The sequence below is a fragment of the Mangifera indica genome, chromosome 1 (assembly GCF_011075055.1).
Source record: "Mangifera indica cultivar Alphonso chromosome 1, CATAS_Mindica_2.1, whole genome shotgun sequence".
NCBI classification, from domain to species: Eukaryota; Viridiplantae; Streptophyta; class Magnoliopsida; order Sapindales; family Anacardiaceae; genus Mangifera; species Mangifera indica.
This window is the reverse complement of record NC_058137.1, coordinates 24,692,787-24,709,672: the sequence shown is the minus strand read 5'-3', so window position 1 is coordinate 24,709,672 and position 16,886 is coordinate 24,692,787. Positions and strand designations below refer to the sequence as shown.

At 30.9% G+C, this 16,886-nt stretch overlaps 2 protein-coding genes across 2 annotated transcripts; both read right to left on the bottom strand.

Annotated features, from left to right (window-relative positions):
• Positions 1–382: 382 nt before the first annotated feature.
• Positions 383–7,573, bottom strand: LOC123224897. The gene is made up of 3 exons (XM_044648695.1): positions 7,040–7,573; positions 5,207–5,370; positions 383–653 (listed from the first exon to the last, which is right to left on the bottom strand). Exons 1-3 carry the CDS (start codon positions 7,571–7,573, stop codon positions 383–385), a joined length of 969 nt encoding a protein of 322 aa, XP_044504630.1.
• Positions 7,574–10,437: 2,864 nt separating this feature from the next.
• On the bottom strand, positions 10,438–14,618 carry LOC123202436 (cytochrome P450 CYP72A219-like). Its single transcript, XM_044618417.1, has 5 exons — positions 14,235–14,618; positions 12,795–13,012; positions 11,670–11,914; positions 11,202–11,586; positions 10,438–11,116 (listed from the first exon to the last, which is right to left on the bottom strand). The coding sequence occupies exons 1-5, from the start codon at positions 14,527–14,529 to the stop codon at positions 10,688–10,690; spliced, it is 1,572 nt and encodes a 523-aa protein (XP_044474352.1). The 5' UTR covers positions 14,530–14,618; the 3' UTR covers positions 10,438–10,687.
• Between the last annotated feature and the right edge of the window lie 2,268 nt (positions 14,619–16,886).

Sequence of the window (16,886 nt, the reverse complement as noted above, 5' to 3'; positions counted from 1 at the left end):
ATTAAAATCCTTTGCATCAACTACCCAATATTCTTCATTCTGGTGAACTAGAATTATTGGTACTACAATCAAAACTCTAGGTGGTATATTGACCTCTTTTAATTTGAACTTCTTCATAGTTACTATGACAAATAAAGCTACCAGTGGATATAGCTTCAGTGCATCGTAAAAAAATTTGTTTACCTGACACATTTTTAGGAAGGAAGAGTTTTAAAACATTAAATTCTCTCAAGTAAAACATAATTTTATGAGGGATATATATGTTTACTTCTTTCAAACAATTTAACTTATCGAATTGTGGTTCTTTGTTTCTAAAAATTTGGAAAACTTCTTCTCTTGCACGCTCTTGTCAGTTCTGATGCATATACAATAAAATCATTGTCTATTCAATCAAATTTGCAGTAGTCTCTTGTCCAGCAAGATAAAAAGGTTTGCACTCCTCAATCACTTCTTCAATACTCATTCCACTTTCTTTATTCTCATGCTCTTGAATTTCTCTATGATTTGATTTCACTAATAAAACCAATAGATCATCATAACTTGCTTCTCCAACTTTCAGTGCCTCCTCTCTTTTCTTGATGATGCCTTTTATTAATTCTATAATTTTTTTGTTATCATTTTCTAATTTTCTATTGGCTTGAGTGGGCGAAAACCTGAAAATAGATGAATTAATCTCCTAAGTACAAGCATGAAATGTACCAAGTAACCTTATTATAAAATTAAAATGATCCTAGTTATTTTAAATTACCCCCATTCAGGGATGTGGAAAAAGTAATAAACCAGATTCGTAAAACTAATTTATTCAATTAAAAGTTTAAATATTTTTCTTCCATCTTTAAAACTATTACCAAATGTAGTCCGAGAAATCACATATGATGTTAAAGTCTTGATGTCAGGTCAAAAGTCTAACTCACAGAATTCTTTATTGGTGATTGAGTTTTTCCATTTCCTTATCATCTCGCTACAACTCAAATACATACGAGGTAACATATCCTACAAAGAGAAAGAAAAAACAGTAGGACAATGTGAGGTTATCTCAATGTAAAGTGCATAAATTTTATATTGAGAAGAAAACATACGCATATATACACACTACTAAACAGAAATTCTTAACTTTTACAGTCCCTTATGTCTTTGAATGGACGCCACATAATTAAATTGTTATGATTGATAATGTTATTTCATGACTTTTTGGAGGATGGAAGAAGAAAACCTTCAGCTTCTCTAGATGGAAAGCTGGGTTGGCTATCTTTCTGACTTTGAACCATTGTTCACCCTCATACGTCACCATCCTACTGAACACCAACAGGCCAAGTGGGTTTTTGAATTATTTCATTCCTTAACATTATTTCCCTTATCAATTTGGGGTCTGTGATGTTTATGCTTGGTGTTGGACCCAGCCATAAGAATGAATTATTTCCTGTATCCACCATAGGTAATTGTTATTGATCCATAAATTAGTGAAACTTACTAAATATAGAATGATTCAGTATAAGATTTGCTTTAAATTTTGCATAAACATATATTACCGTGCTCAAAATTTTGATTTTTCTACGTTTTCTTTTTAATGCAGAAACTTTTCATTCTCATTCTCCTTAGTTTAAGTCAAAAAGTATTGATAGACAATAAAGCATATATTAAATCACTATGTTGTGTGTATCCATCTGTACATGCTTCATCATCTCCTAGAATTTTCCTTCCTATAAGTTTTAACTCTGAAAGCCAAGGTATTGAATGGTTGATTATGAATTAACATCAAGTTTCTAAAAGCCAAATGACTATTTCCCACCCGAGCTTTAATGAAATGACAATTTTCTACTCTATATGTTTGAAACACTATTTACCCACTCATCATCAATTTTTGATAGTGGAGTTGTTGTTGAAGCTGAAGTTGGCTGTTTTCTTTTCTATTTTTTTTTTCCTTCAAGTATTGAGAATTTGTGTTGGTGGAGTTCTGGTTTTTGGGTTTACCCATCTATTTGCTCTTGAAAAACCAGGAATTGGGCATCATATCTGACAACCTGAACTTATAATTGCCCATCTCAAAACACCCTTCAGGTGTAAAAAGAAAAAAAAAAAGTGCAGAAATCACTCTTTGAGTTTTCGATTTCTCTCAAACGTGTAAAAAACTAGCCATGTTGACATGTTGAATATAAAGAACTCGCGCTCGCTGGACTCAAGTGTGAAGAAAGACATAAGGAGAGAGAGATTGGGCTTTGTGGTCCACACTGGAAGAACAAGTTTTGAATAAGGAAAAAGAGAGAGAAAATAGGAACCGACAAAACCAGTAAAAAAAGGAAAATAAGAAAAAATAGGATAAGATGAAAACATATGTTCCATGTTGATAAAAAAGTAGAAAATATCTTTTCATCAAAATTTGGGTGGACAATAGTTGATAAAATTTAACAGTTGACTGTTTTAAGATTTCTATGTAATTTGTTCTACTGTAATTTCAATAGACAAAATTAAGATCAGAATAAAGAAAGATAACAAGGTAGCGCAGGCATGCCACTTGCGAAAATTAAGTTTTTGGCTCACAAACAGACACAATCTTCTCCATCTTCTCACCCGTTAATCAATTCGATTCCAGATTTTTCGTTAAGGACAACCATAACTAGCCAAAGATGAAAGAAGTGATTGAAGTATATACAACAAACACATGATGGATTTAATAACTAATTAACATCTCCATTAACTAGTAATTAAAACTTAATTAATCGTTAGTATCAAGAGAGGAGGTCGGCGAGCCGTAGTTGCTGATGATACGATGGTGGAATGGAAGGATTCGCCACCCAATATCGGGGAGCCAGGGCTCATAGGTCTGGTTTTTACTTGTTTTGACACCATCAACATCTCTTCCGTGTCTCCATGAAGAAGTTTGTACGAGTTGCCAGAGAAACCTTCCTTTCGCAGCAAATTCTCTAGCTGCTTTGGCTTCAACCATATCCAATCCACAAAAATCCATACACATGCTACAATCGCTGCAAAAACAAAGGACAAGGCCATGGAGGTGACTGTGTCATCATCAGGAAGTGAGAAAAAGAGAAAGACAGGAAAATTGTGGATTGAGATGCGTGGCTTGTTTACTGCATTTTTTTTTAATATCTGTAAAGATGCCCGGTTTGGTCAAATAGTTGAAATCCAGAATACATTAGTCAGATCCACAATTTACACTAAGCAAGTTTGTGTTTCACTATAAAGACTCGAATCCAAACATTTTTTCTGAAAGTTCTATTGCTCTACACCTTAATATTTAAAAGACAGTGAAAACATCCAATATCAAATCTAAATAACATCACACCAAGGGCCAAGGCATATATTGTTGATTTTTAATGGAGATTTGTATGCAAAGAAAACATGAAAAAATGCAAAAACAAAGGAGAGAAATTGGAGAGCTGGAATGGAAGATTTTTGTTGCTGTAAATAGTCAACATTTTCTATTATTTTCCATACATTTATATTTACATTAGTTTCATTAAATCCATGTACAGTAGCAGCTTAAATTAAGCTTACGTATACAATTTCTTACAAGCTAACCAAACCTTAAATTATAAAAGTACACAAAACACAACTACTACAATTTGGTTTGTTTGCAATTTAACCAAAAACATTAAAATATGGTTAAGTTTGTCATTATTTTAAGGATGAAAAATAATCCACATCAGCTTCAAGTTTCTACACCAGAACCATCTTAAAAAATTCAAAAATTTTCAATAGCCAACTTCACTGCTCTATAACTTCACCATTCCTTGACAACTTGCTTACCATTCACAACTTGTTTCTCATCTGAACAAACCTTTTGGTGTTTATTGCCTTAGTCAAAATGTTAGCTAATTGCTCATCTGAGCTGTAATGGATTAGCCTTACCTCTGATTCTTCTTCTGCTTGCCTAATGGTATGATATTTGATTTTGATATGTTTTGTTTTACCATGGAAAACATGATTTTTTGTTATGACTACTGCAACTTTGTTATTACAATAAACAGGTGTAACTTCCACTTGTTTTTCATGCAAATCATCTAAAATTTTTCTCAACAAAATGGTTTGATTTACAGCTGAAGCAACAACTATGTATTCAACTTCTACTATTGATTGAGCAACAACACTTTACTTCATAGAATTCTAGCATATTGGACCTAATTCAAGAGAAAATATGTAACTAGAAGTGCTTTTGAAATCATCAATAGATCCACCCCAACCAATATCAACATAGCCACATAAATTTACCTCCAATTTTCTGCCATAAAAAATACCAAGACGTGTTTTTGAGATATCTAAGTACCTTTTTGGCTGCTTTAAACTGTTGTTGGCTTGACTTTTGCATAAACCTTGAAAGCAAACTTGTGGCATGTATTATATCTGATCCAATTGTTGTTAAATAAAGCAAGCAACCCACCAAGCTTTTGTAAACAGATAGTTCAACCTCTAGAAATCCATCATTCTTTTCTAGCTTTTAGTTTAACACTAAAGTGTTGTCAACTCCCTTTGCATTCTCCATGCCAAACCTCTTTAATATCTCTTTTGCATTTTTTTTAACCAATAAATGTCCCAACATCAGATTGAATTACTTCAATGCCTAAAAAGAAACTAAGCTTTCCCAAGTTTGTCATTTCAAATGCATTTTGCATCTCCAAATTTAGCCAAACAAACAATTCTTCATTACTTCTTGTAACCAGAAGATTATCCACATAAATGGATACTACCAACACATTTTCTTTGACAAATTTCACATATGATGCAGCCTTATTTAGGCTTTTTACAAAGACAAGCTTTAGCAATTATGCATTCACCTTGCTATACCAGGCTTTTAGAGCTCGTTTCGAGCTATACAAGGCTAAGGCTTTTCTAAGTAGACACACTTTACTTTCTTCACCTTTCTTTACAAATCTAGGAGCTTGTTCAATGTACATTTCCTCACTTAATTCACCATTAAGAAATGCAGATTCAACATCAAGTTGATAGAGGATCTAACATTTTTGTGTTGTTAATGCAATAAGGAGTTTAATAATGTCAAACCTTGCACTACAAGTCTTACACTACAAGTCTTACCTTTAACTTGTTTACATAACCATCAACATTCATTTTTGTTCTATACACCCATTTTATCCCTATTAGATGCATATTATGAGTCTCTCTACAAGCCTCTAATCCTTTTTTTTCAATTATTTTTATCTTCTCCGGCATTGCAACCCTCTAACTAGGAAACCTTGATGCTTTTTCATATGTTACAAGCTCAAATACAACTATATTACACTTGTTATAAATATTAGCAAGTGATTTCATTTTAGGTGCTCTATCTTCATCATCATTGCTACCTTGTAGCTCATCTTCTGCCATATTTTTACTTTGCAAGTTAGACTCATCTTTCACCTTCACATGAATGTCATTGACTTCCCAATTCCATAATGAATCTTCATCAAATTTTAAGTCTCTATAGATGCTGATTTTTCTAGTTAAAAAATGATGTACTCTATATACTTTTGATAAGTCATTATAGCCAACAAAGATGCCTAATTCTTTTCTCTCTTTATTTCTAGTATATAAGTCCAGCAAACACATTCAAATATCCTCACATAACTCATATTTGGCTTTGAACCAAACCAAGCATCATATGGTGTCATTTCCTTTAAGTTCTTGTTGGTAATCTGTTGAGTAAATACATTGTTGTATTCATAGTTTTTGCCCAAAAGCTTTTTGGCAAGTTAGCTTCAAACAAAAGACATCTAGCTATTTCCATCATTGTACTATTCTTCTTTTCACTCACCCTATTTTGTTGAGGCCTGTAAGGAGCTGTGAGTTGATGTTTAATGCCATTTTCCCTGAAATTTTTTTCAAATTTTCTACTAATATATTCCCCTCCATCATTACTCCTTACTATTTTTATTTTGTATTCACTTTCATTCTCCATAAGTCTTTTAAAACTTAAAAACAAATCTGAAACTTTAGATTTCAATTTCATGAAATAGACCTAACACATTCTATTAAGATCATCAATAAATAGAACAAAATATTTGCTTCCATTTAAAAAACTCTCCTTCATAGGACCATACATATCAGTGTGCACTAGTTGTAATTTCTCTTTGGCCCTCCATGCATCATTCTTTAAGAATGAGAGTTTGGTTTGCTTGCCTAATTGACAAGTTTAACATACTCTTCTTATCATTGCCACATTTAGCACCCCAATAGTAAGCTTTTTTCAATGCAAAAGTTTGAGCCTTTGTCATGAAAGTGTCCTAGTCTTTAATGCCATTTAATTGACTCATGATCATTACTAACAAGTGCTTGAACATTCAACTTATTTAGCTCTAAACAAAAACTTCTATGCATCATTTCGACTGCCATTAATTGAACCCCATTCGAATCATACACAAAGCATTTTTTTATTGTTAAATTTTAAAAAGTAATTCTTCTTCAACATCTGACAATACTTAATAAATTGAGAGCTATATAAGACACAAATAAAACATCATTAATCATTTTTGTACCTGATTATGTATTGACAGAAACTGTGCCAACTCCTTTCACTTGCAAATACTTTCCATTCCCAATTTCAACTTTAGAGATTTTGCTCTTCTTCAAGTTAACAAAAAGACTTTCATCTGAACTCATATGGTTGGTGCATTTGTTGTCCAATAACCAAGTTTGAGAATGGACTTGAGCTTTATAACAACTTACTATAAAGAACTGCTTTTCAGGTTGTTTTTCCTTTTCTTATAACTTTTCAGCAACTTGTGTTTACTTCTAATATGTTTTTCCCTTGTTCTTACATACTTTCTCCATATGACCAAATTCTTTGCACCTTCTACATTGTATTTCAGGTCTACACCAGTAATACCTCTTTGTGTGGTTGGTCTTTTTGCAATGTTAGTAGGGTGGAAATCTGCCTTTTTTGCCCTTTTTTTCTTCTATCAAAGCTCTCATTATTTTCTTTCCCTTTTTTGCCAAATTGTTGTTTATTTGAACTAGAACCAACATGTATTTTTGTTTTTTGATTTACAACAAAAGCCTTTTCAGATATTATCACTCCATCTTTGAATACTTGTCTCAATTCCACAACTTGTAAGGAGTTTGAAAGCTCTGAAATGGTTATGATGCTCATGTCTTTCGAATCTTCCAATGAAAAGATCTTTGCCTCAAACTTTTCTGGCAAACTCACCAATACTTGTGCTACAACTTTATTTTTAGAAATTAGTTCTCCAAGAAGAGTAAGTTGGTTCACAATCTTCATTAGCCTATCAATGTAATCTTTAACTAATTCATCCTTTTTCATTCTAAGCAAGGCAAACTTCCTTTTTAAATTGAAAATTTGCATTTGCTTAGATTTGTCACTTCCATGGAATTCCAATTTCAACTTATCCCATGCCTCCTTTGCTGTCTCAAGGGCCATGATCTTCGCAAACATCACCTTTGATACAGCAAAATGGATACAAGATAAAACCTCATACCTCTTAGCTACTTCTTCAGAATGATGCTTAATTTGATTCAATGTTGGATTTTCAGGCGGCAGATTTGGTTGTTTATCTATCTCAATAACCATATCCCACAAATCGAAAGCTTTTAAGTAAGCTTTCATCTTCACTACTCAGACTACATAATTTTCACTAGAAAGAACTAGTGCAGACATCCCTGTAAAACTGCTTGAGGCCATGGTTTGCATTCTCAATTTCTTCTCCTTATTGCATACACTAGCCTTCCTTTGTTTCATACTTCTTTCTTGGCATAGGCCCTTACAAAGAACTAAAAGCTTTGACAACACTTTTTGATTTTTAATGAAGATTTGTATGCAAAGAAAGCATGAAAAAATGCAAAAACAGAGAGAGAAACTGGAGAGGTGGAACGAAAGATTTTTGTTGCTGTAAATAGTCAACATTTTCTATTCTTTTCCATACATTTATATCTACATTAGTTTCACTAAATCCATATATAATAGCAGCTTAAATTAAGCTTATTCATATAATTTCTTACAAGTTAACCAAACCTTAATTATCAAAGTACACCAAACACAATTATTACAATTTGTTTTGTTTGCATTCTAACCAAAAGCATTAAAAAATGGTTAAGTAAGTTTGTCATCATTTTAAGGCTGAAAAAATAATCCACATTAGCTTCAAGTTTCTACACCAGAACCATCTTAAAAAATTTAGAAATTTTCAACAATCAACTTCACTGCTCCATAGCTTCATCATATATAACCATCTTAGGCACATGGATGACTCCTTAACAAGTTAATAAATTTATGATATGATAAATTACACAGTTATATCGTTGGATAGATATTTATTGAAATCATTAAATCTTACTTACGTTTGTCAAATTAGGGGTTGTTTGTTATGTCTTAAAAGCCTTTGGCATTAATATGTTATTCCCACAAATTATTAGCTGATCAAAGTAGATAAAGTTATTCAACAGTGAGTCAGATAGATAAGTGGCCTGCATGCCAGCAAAAAGAAGGTTCTGCCATATTAAACATTGTAAAACTTAGACAATATGACTATTTCCCACCGAAGCATTTAAGAAATGATATTCAACCCCAGTTTTGCATTTGTACGTTAATTTTGTTTGAAAAAATTTGTTGAAATTTTTTATGAGATTGTTGAAAAGAAAAAAATTGTATAAAAAAATTTTAAATATCATTTTATCCCCAATATTTTATTAAATATATTTTAATTACTAATTTACATTAAATTAAAATAAAATTAATAAAAAATTTAAATTCAAATTTAATAGTTGTCATCGATATTTATTGGTGGCAACATTTAAGATCAAACTTGAGTCAAGGTTTGTGATTTCATTATTTGGAACAATATGACAACAAAATGAATTCAAAATCAATTGTTAAGATCACAAAACCGTCCTTTCGAATCAAGTGTCATTATACATGTATTTGTGTTTGAAGGCTCCACCATGTAGAATCCTATCCCAAGTCCATTTTCACTCTCTTCGCCAAGTCAACGAAGCCTTTCTTATCCACACAAAGGTGTTACCACACCATCAATCACAAGAAGGCAAAAAGAGTGTCTCATGGATGCTAGCCAATGTATTCGATTGAGAGAATATCTATTTTGTGAGAAGAAATTTGAGAGAATAATTTTTTCTCTTTTTGTTGAATTTGAATGACTTAGAAGTTTAAGAAAACATTTAATTTATATGAAACATTCTCATAACCCTAGACACATTTTGACCCCAAACTTTTATTCGTTTTTAATTAGACTCAATAATATGTTATATATTTATTACCAAATTTCAAAACACATTAACAGAGATATAAATTCATTGTATTCAGGAAAACCCAAGGTGATCACTTTTTATGCAATAAACTCAAACCTCCTAAATCATAACAAACAACTTCATATTGTGTGTAACTTATAAGCTCTCTATTAAATTGATTGTGAATAAAATTGTGATGAATCTAAAATTAATCATCTTTTTTTTCATAGACCAAAACAACCTCTATCAAAATGTCATGACCACCAAATTAACAGAGTATCAACATTAAATTGATTATATCCTTTAATGGTACGATTATCGTGCAATCAAATTCTTTCATGATACTAATATTCCATTAAGGGTGAGACAAAAAAATAATGTCTATCTCAAATTCCTTTAACTTAATGATTTAACTTCAACAATAATGACCAAATATAATTAGATTTGGGCACCAACCTAATCCCATTGTGGGTATAAATTTAATTAGTTATCATATGTCAAATAACGTCACAAGATATCTTCTTTTATACCCGAGAGTAATGAATCCTATATCGATCCACTATAGCTATTCCAATACACTTCTTGATATAGTCAATAACTACCATATTGATAGCTCGACCAAAAAGGCTACATTAGCCTATTGTCAGACTAGATCAATTGGTGTACAAGACATTCCAATAATCTCAAGTCTGAATGTCACATGTGTTGTCGTTCATTAGAAGATTTGTTCCACAAATATTGAAGTTACCACAACGTGGAATTCCTTCGCGGGTCAATCTTGTGGACATGCAATCAATATGCACTGGCGTGTTGCATCATATTGACAACAACAACTTTGACACATAAGATCTATTATAAGGTATGGTCGTTCAACACGATGATAACCTTATTGCATTTTTTGTGCCCCTGATTAGATTTACCACCAAATGTGTTCACAAAATTCTCACGATCAAATTACATATTGATCCCCTCACTATGATTCTATTAATAGAAACATATTACTCATACACGCACATTATAAATAAATGATAATTTATTATTATTAAAATATGATACATTGTTCATGTGAAAATTACAAATATAGCCTTGACTATTGGTGTTAGAGTAATTAATTGCCATAACGGTGTCGACTAAAAAACATATAAACTCTCAAATTAGGCTGTCTTAATAAATTACCCTACAATAAATCCAACAAAAAGGTAATATGATATTGGATTAACATACAAATGGTTTAGGAATCAAAAATAAACTATCAAAAAACAATCCAACACTTATTATATAATCACAACAACAACAAACCTTACACAAAACAATTACAAATACACAGTAAGTATTGCAGGATAACTGCCAGCACAAGACCCTTTTATTTTTTTTTTCTTTTCACTTCTTCAATTATTAGATGCTGATTTCTAAAGTCCTTAGTGACTAATTAAGTTTATAAAAAGATATAACTTACATAAAAGCTATGGATTATATAATACTAAATCTTGTGTAAAACCATGTGAGCACCATGTTGTGGTTGTATAGTTATACCACGAGTTGGGGCATGAAGATAAGTTGGAGAAAGTTGAAAAGAGAAATTCTGCAAAATCATTGTTAAAACTAGTTTTGCTTCTAGCAATGCAAAGTTTTGTCCAATGCATATTCTAGGGTCCCAACCAAATGGGAAGAATGAAACTTGATCATTCTTTGAGGCCTTAGAAACTCCTTTGGAAAATCTATCAGGATTGAAATCCTTTGCATCAACTCCCCAATATTCTTCATCATGATGAACTAGAATTGTTGGTATCGCAATTAAAACTCCGGGTGGTATTCTGGCTTCTCCTAATTTGAACTCCTTCATAGTTACTCTTGTAAACAAAGCTACCGGCGGATATAGCCTCAGTGCCTCGTGGAGAATTTTGTTTACCTGAAACACATTTTTAGGAAGTAAGTCTTAAAACATTAAATTCTCTCAAGTAAAGCATAACTTTATAAGGGATATATATGTTTACTTCTTTCAAGCAATTTAACTCATCGAATTGCGGTTCTTTATTTCCGAAAATTTGGAAAACTTCTTCTCTAGCACGATCTTGCCAATCTTGATGCATACACAGCAAAACCATTGTCCATCCAATCAAATTTGTAGTAGTCTCTTGTCCAGCAATATAAAAAAGTTTGCACTCCTCAATCACCTCTTTAATACTCATTCCATTTTCTTTATTCCTATGCTCTTGAATTTCTCTATGATTTGATTCCACTTGTAAACCCAATAAATCATCATTACTTGCTTCTCCAACGCTTAGTGCCTCCTCTCTTGTCTTTATGATGTCTTTTATCAACTCTATAATTTTTCTGTTATTGCTTTTCAATTTTCTGTTGGCTTGAGTGGGCAAAAACCTGACAATAGACAAATGAATTTCCTAAGTGCAAGCACGAAATGTACTGGTAAATCTTAATGACTCCAATATAGTTTAAATTACCTCCATCCAGGGATGTGGAAGAAATAGAAAACCTGATTCAAAAGACTAAGTTGCTCAGTTTTGAGTTCAAATATTTTTCTTCCGTCTTCAAAATTACTATCAAATGCAGTTCGAGAAATCACATCTGCTGTTAAATCCTTGATGTCAGGCCATACGTCTAACTCACAGGATTTTTCATTGGTGATTGAGTTTTTCCATTTCCTTATCATCTCATTGCAACTCAAATACATTTTAGGTAACATATCCTACAAAGAGTGCATAAATTGTTGGTTTAGTAGAAATATATATGCATATATAAACACTACTAAAGAGAAATTCTTAACTTTTACAGTCCTATTTCAGATTTTGCACTAAATAACATGTTTAACAATGTAAGAACAATACATGATAAGTCATATTAGCTGACATATCAAAAGCATAAAACAAGCAAGTAACATTACAATCTAACAATATTAGTAAATCAATCTTACTTGTTAGACTTTCATGTTATTAGGAATGCGGTTGGATCAATCTTTAAATCATGAGTCAAGACTTAGATGAAATAAAAATAATTACCCCACATAAAATAATAAAATATGACTTTGAATGAAAAGCAAAAACTGTGTGTCTTTGAATGGGCACCACAAAATTAAAAGACAATGTTATGTGATGACTTTTGGAGGACAGACAGGAGAAAAAATTGCAAATTGTCTAGATGGAAAGCTAGATTCGCCGAGTAAGGGTTTTTTTTTTTTTTTTAAAAATTGAACTGACATTAATTACCTAGATTTAATAATTTTACTGACAAATTTAAGTGGTTAATAAAAATAAGTTAAATTATGTCATCAGTGTAGACTTTAATATTTATTAGAAGGGTCTAATAACATATTATTTATTGGTTATATTCTTTTTGCAAAACTTTAATATATAGCTTTTGTAATTTAAAGAAGTTTCCAGAATGAAAAACTAGTTACTTCAATGCTAATAAATTTCAAAGAATTTAATTGGTTTAGAAACAAGGTGTATCTAGTATTCTTGTAATCTTAATCTAATTTAATTTAATATTTTATAAATTGTGCATAAATTCCGGGAATTATTTTGAATTATTTTTTATAATGTTATGTTAAGGATAGTAAGAAGAAAAACCTTCAACTTGTCTAGATGGAAAGCTGGGTTGGCTATCTTTCTGACTTTGAACCATTGTTCACCCTCATACATCACCATCCCATTGAGAGCCAACCGGTCAAGTGGGCCTCTTTTGGGTTTTTGAAATGTTTCATACCTTAACATTATTTCCCTAATCACTTTGGGGTCTGTGATGTTTATGCTTGGCGTTGGACCCAGCAAAAAGAATGATTTTTTTCCTGCATCCACCATAGGTAATTGTTATTAACCTATAAGTCAGTAAAACTTACTACATATATAGAATGATTAAGCATAAGATTTGCTTTTGATAAGTGTGAAATTATAATATTTTAAATTTTAAAAATAAAATAATATTTAATTATATTTTTATTATAATATTTGAATAATATAATACACAAATTTTTAAATTTTTTTTAATCATAAATAGTGTGAATTTATCATATGTGGGGTCGTAAATAGTCATTAGCCTTTTGACTTCTCTGAAAAATAGGTTTTGTCAATTGTCACCTTTTTTTTTTTTTTAATTAGAAACATGTTTAAGAAGGATAAAAGACGATAAAGTCATGAATCTGTCATTCATTTGAATGTTATAAAAATTATTTTAAGATTTGTATAAAAATTAACAAACCTTTTAACTATTTAAATTAAAGTTAAGCTTTGATAAATAAATTAAAAAAATAAACTTATCAAATTTAAACGGAGAGAAATTATTTTCTATCAATTTGGCCATTTCTAAATTCTTTATAAACTACTGATTTCAAAAAATGTGTGTATATATATATATATAAAATTTTAGAAAAAGTTTAGTAATAACAATGGAAAAAAATTATGTTGTACTCCAATAAAGATAATTATAATATTAATAACCTTTTAACATTTTGATGTAGGCCAAAAGACTTATTCTCATCTAAGATATAGTGAACTTTCAAACTCTTATTTTCTAATTTTCAAAAATTCAAACATTTATTTATAATGAAATTCCTATTAAAAATTTTAGATAAGATTAAAAATATAACTATCATTTATTAAAAAATTTTAAAGTTTTATTATATTTTTTTTTATAAATTTAAAAAACTTACAATTTTCCTAAAACTCAAAATTTGAAAACCAATAAATATTCCTAGGATTTGTTTGTCTCTTTTTCGACATCGATTTACCATTTTTGACGGTTGATTATTCTCTCTCCTATCTTATCTCTCATTTCAGTCCCTCTCTCTTTTCTCTTTAGCTATCTTTGGGTGTCTTTATTTTAGACGAAGACCATCAGTAATATCAGTAGACAAAATTAAGATGAGAATAAAGAAAGATAACCAAAGACGAAAAAAGTGGTGATTGAAGCATATATACAACACATGATGGATTTAATAACTAATTAACTCTCCATTAACTAGTATTTAAGACTTAATTAATTGTAAGTTTGAAGAAAGGAGGTCGGCGTACCGTAGTTGCTGATGATACGATGGTGGAATGGAAAGATTCGCCACCCAACATCGTGGGATACGGGGCTGATGGGTCTGGTTTTTGCTTGTTTTAACACCATCAACATCTCTTTTGTGTCTCCATGAAGAAGCTTGTACGAGTTGCCAGAGAAACCTTCCTTTCGCAGCAAATTCTCTAGCTTCTTTGGCTTCAGCCATATCCAATCCAGAAAAATCCATACACACGCTACAATCGCTTCAAAAACAAACGAGAAGGCCATGGAGGTGACTGTGTCTGTGTCTCTGAACTCCATCATCTGGAAGTGAAAAAAAGAGAAATACAGGAAAATTGTGGATTGAGATGCGTGCCCTGTTTACTGCATCTTTTTTTATATCTGTCAATAAGTATTACAAAATCTCAAAACCCACCTTTAAATTGTTTTTTCGGCTGAACTTATCATCATCACTGTATCAAGAAAGTTTAGATTTTACTAGCTGTAACAGAGGATCGTATTTATATCTTTTTTTTTTTTTGAAATTTTATTACTCCACAATTTTGTTAACAAATTTTAGCACCTTAATATTGAAAAGATAACAAAAACATCCAATATCAAATCTAAAGAACATCACACAAAAGGCGCAGGCATATATGACCAGCTCAAGCACATGGATGGCTCCTTGACAAGTGAATAAATTATTGATATGACAAATTTCCAAAAATTATTGGGGGTGTTTGTGTGTTTTAAAAGCCTTCAGCGTTAATATGATATTCTAAAAAATTTTTGCCCGATGAAAAAGGATAAAATTATTCAATAATGAGTCAGATGGATTACAGGCTTGCATGTCAGCAAATAGAAGGTTCTTTTGTATTAAATATCGTTAAACTTAGGACAGATGACTGTTTTCCACCGAAGGCTTAAAGAAACGATATTCTACCCCAATTTTCCACTTGTTTGTTGATTTTGTTTGAAAAAATTTGTTAAAATTTAAAAAGATGGTTGAAAAGCAAAATATTTTTAAATATTATTTTATCTTTAATATTTTATTAAATATATTTTAATTACTGATTTACATTAATTTAAATTAAAAATTATAAAAAAAATAAAATTTAAATTTAATAGTCGCGTATAATATTCATTGCTGACAACTTTTAAAATAAGAAAGTTTCTAATCTCATTATTCAAAACAATATAACAGCGAAATACAATTCAAAATCAAACATTAAGATCTCCATCGCACAAAATCCCATCCTAATCTCATTATTCAGGATCAAAGGTCATTATATATGAAAATTTACAAGATTTAGAACATGAAACCTGCGTTTGAAGGCTCCATCACACAAAATCCCATCCCAAATTCATTTTCACTCTTTTCGTCATGTCAACAAAGCCTCACTCATCCACACAAAGGCACTATGACTCTTCGAATCATAAGAAAACAAAAGAGTGGCTCACATGTGCTAGCATGTGTATTCAATTGAGATAATATGTGCTTTGTGAGAAGAAATTTAAGAGAATGATTTTTTCTCTTTTTGTTGAATTCAAATAATCTCGAGGATTAAAAGAAAGTATTCAATTCATATGAGACATTCTTACAACACTAAACATACACATTTTACTCGACACCATAAGTTTTGGTAATTACATTTTGATCCCAAATTTTTAGTCATGCTCAATTAGACCTAATAATGTGTCATATATTTATTACCAAATTTCAAGACACATTAATAGGGATATACATTCATCATATTCAGTAAAACTAGAGGTGATCACTTTTTATACAATAAAGTCAAACCTTTTGAGTCATAACAACCAATCTCATATTGTATGTGACTTAGTGGTTCTCATAAAAATGGACAGTAAATAAACTTGTGATGAATCTAAAATTATTCATCTTTTTTTTTATGGACCATGAACAACTTTTAGCAAAATGTCATAACCATCTAACTAACAAAAAATCGACATTAAACTTATTATATTTTTCAATGGTACAATTATTGTACAATCAAATCTTTTTATCATACTAATATCCCATCAAGGATGAGATACAAAAGTAGTGTCTACTTTAGATTCTTTTGATTTAATGATTTAACGTCAACAACAATGACTAAATATAATTAGATTTAAGCACCAACCCAATCCTATTGTGGTCACAAATTTAATTGGTTATTATGTGTTAAATAATGTCACGAGATATTTTTTTTTTGTACTCGAGATTGATGAATCCAATATTGATCTGTTATATACACTTCTTGGCATAGTCAATAACTACCGTATTGATAGCCTGACAAAGAAGGCTACATTAGTCTATTGTCAAATTAGGTCAATAGGTGTATAAGACATTCCAATGACATTAAATATGAGGATCACATGTGTTACTGTTCATTAGAGGATCTATTTCACAAACATTGGGGTTACCACAAAGTAAAATCCTTTGTCGGGTTAATCTCGTGAACATGCAGTCAACATACACTCATATATTGTATCATATTGATATCAACAACTTCGACACATAAAAATTGCTAGGTATAGTTATTCAACAAGATGATAACCTTTTTGCATTCTTTGTGTCTTTTGTTAAATTGATCACCATATATGATCATATGATTCTCACGATCAAATTACATATTAATCCTCTCACTATAGTTCTATTAATATAAAGACATTCATTATAC